The following is an 8,318-nucleotide window of genomic DNA, read 5'->3' on the forward strand; positions in this document are numbered from 1 at the left end:
ATTCAGGACCTAATTTTTTTAATTGCATAGACCTTTAATGACTCTACTGCAGGCCTTAATAAAACTTTGATAATATGAATATTTACATAATAATTTCATCATATTTCATTTACAATTGTTCTTACTAGTTATTGTTTATCATTGGGGTGGAAGTTCACCCTGTCTTGTTCATCACCTTCTCATAATTGGGAGAGGTTCATAATTAAGATTACATTGCTGCACAGAAGAGTAAGTCATCAACTGAACCATGAGCAAATATATACAATGTACATGTTTATGATGAGGTTAGGAGATCTTGTCATCTTTTCCAGGCAAAACAAAACCTGTATACACTGGGGTCACAGCTCATGAGAACAAAGGGGCTGAGAGTTGGGAAACGTACACTCATTAAGGCTGAAGTGTTCACCAGTAAACTATTGGGATTATCCAAAAGAGCCATCAAACTTGGAAAAGGCAGGAGAGAGTGTAAGAAGACACAAAGGTGCTCACCAGGATGAGGATGCTCTGCGTAGCTCTGTTCTCTGGGGAGGCTCTGGGGGAGAGATTGCTCCTATCAATGTGCTGGACCTGCTGCTTGTGCCTGTGCAGGATGCAAACCATGGAGCTGCTGGCCCAGAGAATGAGCCCCAGACACAACACATCAGGGAATGATAACAACATTGCACTCAGTGTCTGTGCGATTTTGTTGTTGCCTCCCCTAGAACAGTATCCCAAATCCTTGTTCACTGTGATGTTTGTGTAGTTCCGTTTGCCAGTCACATACGTGGGAAAGATGATGTTTACCAACATGCACACGATCCAGCACAGGAGAACAGAAAAGCCAACATGCTTGGGGGCTTTCTCTTTAAGTTTTCCCCACCTGGATTTCCTGGAGCTGACCGTGATCACCTGGAAGACACTCAAGAGGCAGGTGGTGCCAATGGACACTCCCCTGCCCACTCTATGGAGATGGAAAACAAGTTTGCACCCAAGAGCATTGAGAAAATATCTAACCCCAAAAGCTGCCATTGTCTGGGGGACTCCTTTACAGAGGAGAGCTAAGAAGTTGGCTACAATCGAGCGCTTAACAATCAAATCTGTGGACCTTAACCTGCACCCAGTGCAGTAAAAGGAGAGATAATGGAGAAGAAGAGAGAAGCTCCCCAGGACTCCCACCACGGTCTGTGATAAGAAGATCATTCCCACTGCCACATACCGGGAGGCCATTCTGCCACTGATGTCTGTCACTGATGTTTGTCTTCAGGGCTGGGAGGTCCTGCATGGAAATAGGAGGCATGAGCTACGTTTATAGTGTCACCTGCAACCCAGCATTCTCCACCTCCCATTGCTCTGCCCTTAGAAATACTTGAAGTTGCTCTTCTGTTAAGAGGCTTTTGAGAGTTGAATGCATCACCTTTAAAGAGCACTTCCGATGTGGAATCAGTGCTGTGCAGATCATACGTGTGGTAACTTCTTTTTTCACAAAGCTATGAGGCAGGCATTACTATTACTTTCATTGTAAATATGAGAAGGACATACACACAGAGAGGTGAAGTGGCTGGCGACATTTCCACCCTACTTACAGGCAAAATGCGAACTTGAACCTGCCTGGTTTTATTGCAAAGACAGTGCATTTAGCCACTATAGTTGACTAACAAAGCTAGATAGCTGTGTTCTTTGAATAAGACACACACACACACACACACACACACACACACACACAGACCTTTGTTTTTATTCCTTGTCATTATATTTTAGTCTTGTAGTAGGTTACTGTATGTTGTAATGATTTTACATTATGTGTAAAAATGTATTCTATTTGTCGATATCTGAATAAATAAAGGTTTAGAAATCTTAAAAAATGGAGATGCAGGGATTACAGTTTGATACTGTAGAAACCTGCACCATGACAAGTTGGATTTAATGACTGCAAGCATGGGTCAATATTAGAATGGAAAGAGAGTAAAAAACATTGTGAGCATTTGCTTTTGTGCCACGGACAAAGGCATAAAGGCACCTACCACCATCATGTCTTACCCAAAACAATAGGACATGAAACGACAATATGGGATAGTGTAAGGTAATAGCCAAATTCTGACAAATCTTAGATGACATATCTAGATCGATTAATAACTGAGTTAAATAATTATCCTTAGGACAATATTTGCATAACTAAATTAAAATGTGACAAACATGAAAATTGGAAACTCTAGTGGGTGTATATTATATATACTTTGTAAACGGAAATTAGAGAGTTTGGGTGATGTTAGAATCTGTTTGAAGCAGAGAACACATCAGAGGACACATTTGAGTCTGATAGCTGCTCTCTTTAGCTCGTTATTATAAAGTTACCTTTTCCTTAAATGCTGCCTCCTTAACATCAAGAGGAAAGACAGTCTCACCATAATCAACAGACTATGGCAGTTTTCAGTGGAGACACAATTAATGCTCCCGTTAAGCCCTGCACACTCTCAGAATCAGAGAAAACATTTTTGTTCCAGCAACTACCATTTAGATACACTGTTTCTGTAAGGAATCACATGACTCCTGTAGAGTCAGTCTATTCATTACAAGCATGGTGATATTATAGTCACGTCCTCAGCAATCCTGAAATTTTAGTCTATGATTCCTGTTGGGTAGGCGGAACAGCAGATTGATTTTAGTACCACAGTCCTTAAGAATGCAACCAGGTTTCACTATTACAACAGATTGATTTAAGAATGTTAGTCCTTAAGAACATAGTCAGGTTTCACTGTTATTTGGTGAAACACCGAAAGTGCGGGTCAGTGTGAATTCTCCTAAATCACATCAGGACCGCCCAAGGATTGGTGTGGGGCTAGGACCCCATTTCTCTTTAGTAGCTCAGCTCATGGCTCATAACTATTCCTCTTTTCTTGGTGACTTGGGGATTAGACTAGTTTTCAATCTAGAACAATTTCTTATTATAATAGGATAACTTACCCTGGCTCCTGGGAAGCACCCTTCCCTACAGACTGAAACAGAAACTTTCTCCCCAGCTCCATCTTGCTGCTAGGACCGTGGGCTCAGTGCGAAGGTTGCCACAGCCAGGATCATGTGGGAGGGAAGCAGCCAGACCCTGAGATATGGTTTTGTGGTTCTGTGACCTCAGAACGGCAACTATCTTTTCACCTGCAGTGGCAACGACAGTGCAGCCTTGGGGAGCTGAGAACGTTTCAGAACAACTTTTCTTCCCAATTGCTAATCACCAAAAGCAATGACAAGTTTCTGGCCAGCATCTCTTCAGAGACTATGAGGAGTGTTTAGGAGAGGCTCTTTCGTCTCCATCCCCTGGAGAGACACAGTCTTACATGGAGGGAGCAGGAAACGCTGAGTTCTGACCTGTGGCACACTCACAGTGAGGGACGAGTGTCCCCGGATACTCTGCTTTGCTGGGAGGTTCTGCCCCAAAGCAAGCTCTTTCCTAATCTTCACGCCACTCAGCTGCAGCATCATTAGATTATGTGCAGAGAAGTGAACCCAGACAGAGTGCCTGAGAAGGATTTTCAAAGGGATACAAGTAAAAGGACAAACAGGATGCCAACGGCTCAATGCCAATTAATTTGGAATCTAGATGATGTGGATCAGGTGGCTAAAAAGTCACGCTTTGATCAATCCTGGGAAGCAAATACTGCTTACTAGATTCAAGAGCATTGGATGGTTGCCACGGTCCTCTACATTTGTGTGTGTGTGTCTGTTTCTGAATGTTCAGTAATGATCACTGTTTGCTCTTGTAATAAATTAAGAAATATAAAATGTGAACTCAAGTTAATCTTTTGGTTTTTCCTACAAACAAATGTTCACTTTATTCAGGCCCTCCATTCAATGCATCTCAGTTTCCATGTCAGGGATTAGAGCCATAAGGTGAACAACCCCTACCATACACACAGATGTATATTCACACATAGATGTACACACACAGGTGTAAACACATGCATACGTGCACAGCAGCACAAATCAAAGGAACATCACATACATATACACAACTGGACACTCACCCTCACATACATATTCCACCACAGGCTCACACCCACCCACACACCCACCACAAACCCACACTCATATTCAAATACACTCACTATGCCCAGCACTCACACAGACTCACACAGTCCCACTGACCTTTAAACACCACACTCGCAGAGTCAGCACACGCATTTGTATCTTGATACCAGGTTCCTATCTGGAGAATAGCGGTGGTCATGCCTTTATTGTGATTCAGCCTTTACACTTCTTCCCACTTTGCACCACTCATGATGATGACGTCACCATGTGCAATGTATAAAATGATGTGCACATTGCTACTTTGGTCCAAGGCATTAAGTAGAAAAGTTGGAGTACTGGGGTTGATATTGCATGGGTGTGTGACAGAGGGTCTGATATTGCGTGGGTGTGTGACAGAGTGTGACATTGCACAGGTTTGTGACATAGGGTAAATCTGGGGGCTCATGGAAAGGACGCTATTGAGGCAGAGCACCTGTAAATGTAGATTGACAGTGAACAGGAGACAGTGCACAGAGGCTTAAAAGGGACAAGGAGGTTAATTTCCAGACAGTAGACGATGCCGTAGGTTTTAAGGGTGCACAGGGGAAAAGCGTGCAAGGAGCTAAGCATATGGGGGATACTAGATGCTGTGGGGACAAGGGGTGCCAGGGTCATGGAATGAAAGGAGATGATGGGGAGGTAGAGATAATGAGGGAAAGTGGGTAAACAGCAGGAGAGGGTTCAAGACACCGGCGACTTAATGTCAATGGAAGGTTAAAGAAAATGGGGGGAAGGGAAGTAACAGGTGGGGTGCACAGGTCCTGGGAGTGGTCAGTGACCCAAAGTGGAGACGGGGATGGGAATGGTGGAAGGAACTACGTATATGTCGTAGGCCTGGGAGGAAAATAAGAGGAGGGTGATCAGAGGAACTGGAAGGGTCATGGGGATGAGCAGCCAATGGGTTTGGGGGAAGAGGGCAGGGACTAGAGAGTTCTGGGAGAAGGGGTGGAGGGCTGGGGAAGCTGAGGACATCGGGAGGTTGATTGCTGGGACATTTGAAGGAGAAGGGCATGGAGATTATGGAATATGGGCTGAGATCATTGGAATGTGGATTGATTTAGGGCTTAGGAGAAGGAGGACATGGAAGGTGGAGAGTGTGGGGGCAGTGGGAGGTGGGGAGGGCTTGCCTGACTTCCCCACAATGGATGATACAGAGGTGCTGGAGGCATGGAGGCCAAGAAGGGCATGAGATAGCGGTGGGGTCCAATGTAGAAGTCTAAAGCTGTCAGGAGGATGGGGGAGCGGATTGATGTGGAGGCCCGGGTGACGACTAAGGGTCATAATGGCGGTGAGAGGGAGGCCACAGGGGAGATGAAGGAGGAGGGAGGAACCACATGGAGGTTGGGGTCGCGGAAGGCACTGGGGAAGATTGGAGGTCACTAATTCATTCTCCATTCATCATCTCTCTCATTTACAGTGGACTCACAACTGAGTCATGGATAGACTCTAGTTTCAGTTCATGAACAGCAAATTATGATTCTGTAAAACACCCCCGAGAATGCTTAAAAGTTAGCATTCAGTAGAGGGCCACAGGGAGCATCTGGGATGTGCAACATGCCACAGCATTTTCTCTTCTCCTTCAGGACACCAGGTACAGAATGTGACTGCAGTGGGTCCAGCAGGAGAGGCTGTTTCCTGGCACCTGGTGCTCAGTGATAGAAGGAGGTGTCAGAAGGCCCCTTCCTGGCTCTGTGGATGTCTTGAGTTGATTTTGTGTCCCAAATTCAAAAGTATGAGCTTCTTTTATTTATTGTGTTATTTCCAAAATATAACACATGCATATTAATAGCATATATTAATATGCCATTAAAATATAGCATATATTAATATGCCATTAAAATATAGCATATATTAATATGCCATTAAAATATAGCATATTAAGAAAATAAAATACAGAATTCAACATTTGAGCACTCTTTCCTTTTGCTTTTCTGTCACTGGAAACCATCACAAGAGGTAAAGAGTGGTAATCATTTTGTTGATGCATTGAGAATATTTTTTCAATAATATTTTATCATCAAAAAATGCATTGGCTGGTTCTCCAACCCCTGGTGTTATCGTGTGGTTACGTTAAGTTCCACGTAGGCAAAAGAGACTTTGTGGGTATAATTAACAATCAGCTGAAATGAACCCGGGAGATTATCCTGGATGATCTAGGCGAGTCTAATGTAATCAGCTGAGCTCTTAAAGCAGACAAAGAAGTTAGAGACACCGCCAAAGAGGAAGTCATGGCTTGGAGGGAAGAGGGGGATTTCACAGGCTGTTGCTGGCTCTGAAGACGATAGGCAGGTGGAAATCATGAGAAGAAAAGGGGATTTGTCAGCCGCCTAAATGATCGTGGAAGCAGATTCTCTCCCAAGCTTGCAGAGAAAAGCCCAGGCAGCTGACCCCAAGATTCAGAACTTGTGAGAGCCTGAGCGGAGGACACAGCCAAGCACTGTGGGCTTCTGACCTACGGGGAAAAAATAAATGGGTGCTGTTGTAAGGCGGTGAATTTGTGTAATGGTGGAGTCATGGGAAACTGATAAGTACAGGATCCAATTTAATGATAAAATGTTTAAACAGTTAAGTAAAGTGAGGTATAAATACCCCAGCAAAGATACAAGGCTGATCCCAGGCATAACAATTGTTACCAGTTTGAGATGTATCCTCCTTTATATATTGATAGCTCTATAAATACATCTCTCTCTATATATATAGAGAGAGATACATGTATGAAGATCTTATATATAGACAGATATAGATCTATATCTTCATATCTATATCTAAATGTAGAGTTACAGAGACATAGATCTATAGAGATAGACATAGACACAAATATAGATAAATATGTAGACACACATATATGTTTGCATGGATGGACATATACATAGGTCTATTTGTATATACACATACACATATACATTATAAGGCATTTTGTCTTCCTTCAAAATTCATATAAATATATGTTCATGTTGGAGTCACTGTTCGTGTTGCTTCACCCAGTCAGTGATGAGTGTGGAAGATGTTTCTATACCTCCTTCTCGGAAACACTGCATCCTATTTCCTGGCGCGTATGCATGAAGCATGTCACTGAATCGCTCCTGTTTACCCCTGTACAGAGTCGCATGTGCTTGTCTGTCTCCTGCTGTGAAACGCTGCAGGGAGTGTAGGTGGCTGAAAAAACAATACTTTTATCCTGTAATTGATAATGCTAAACGTCAGATTTTATTTTTGCATGGGGTCGAAAGGTACATAGTACATGCTTGAGGGTGGAAGAATTGGGTACAGAGGTCAGCTACAGGTAATTTTTTGTTTTAAAAGGGTATGTGACTTTTTAAAGCATAAACTTAATTGACAAATAACAACTGTACATATTTACGGAGTACATTGTGATGCTTTGATATATGTATATGTTGTGGAATGATGAAGTCAATCAGTTTTATACCCATTATTGACATAGCTATCACTTTTTTGGCAAGAACATTTGAAATTCACTCTCTTAGTAATTGTGTATATTTACAGTATGCATTATTATGAACTACGGTCATCATCCAGTGCCATAGATCTTAAAAAATTATTCCTCCTTTCTCACTGTGCATGAATTTTTAAGATAAATGCAGTGGAGGTCAAAGGATTAATGCAAGCAAAGATGTTTCAGGGAAGAAGTTTTAGCAGTTCTGCTTCATAAAAATGGTAATTTAACCTGTTTCAGTTTTCTGGACTATATGAGCATTTGGATTTTTTGAAAGCAAGTGAATTTCTTATTGATGGCAAAACAAAACAAAACCATGATGTTTTCAGAGAGAGAACACAGCAATTGACCCAGGACAGGACATTTACCTGAGAACACACCTTTCCTATCTCCTAATCCTTCTCTTGCTCTTCCTTATTCCCAGAGCTTCTTCCTCAGATGAGATTATCTTGGGAAATCCCATGTGAATTTTGAAAATATGCCTTTTTAACTTGGTTTTCTCTTCCCCACACCACCACTGCACCCATGGGCAAAAGGAACTTGAAATGTAGAAAGGGCAACCTCTCCCTCTGTCCTTTGTCACAGGAGAGGTTCAGGAAGCCTGTGGGTGACAAACCCACCTGAATAGGCCAGACAGACCCCACACCCTGATATCTCTGTGAGAATTCTTGGGAACACTCCTTTATCAGGCGCTTCCTTGCATTGCTGTAAAGAAATACCTGAGGCTCGGTCATATTAAAGAAAAGAGAATGAACATGCTCATGGTTCTGCAGGCTGTATGGGAAATATTGCAGCATCTTTCTCTAGGGATGCCTCAGGAAGCTTT

At 42.7% G+C, this 8,318-nt stretch overlaps 1 protein-coding gene across 1 annotated transcript; it reads right to left on the reverse strand.

The window, feature by feature from the left end:
• Window positions 1–298: 298 nt before the first annotated feature.
• On the reverse strand, window positions 299–1,206 carry LOC100971599 (vomeronasal type-1 receptor 4). Its single transcript, XM_008975609.3, is given in 2 exon segments — window positions 299–441; window positions 444–1,206. Coding segments are annotated over 2 exon segments (906 nt in total).
• Window positions 1,207–8,318: the final 7,112 nt, after the last annotated feature.

This window comes from Pan paniscus, chromosome 20 (assembly GCF_029289425.2).
Source record: "Pan paniscus chromosome 20, NHGRI_mPanPan1-v2.0_pri, whole genome shotgun sequence".
NCBI classification, from domain to species: domain Eukaryota; kingdom Metazoa; phylum Chordata; class Mammalia; order Primates; family Hominidae; genus Pan; species Pan paniscus.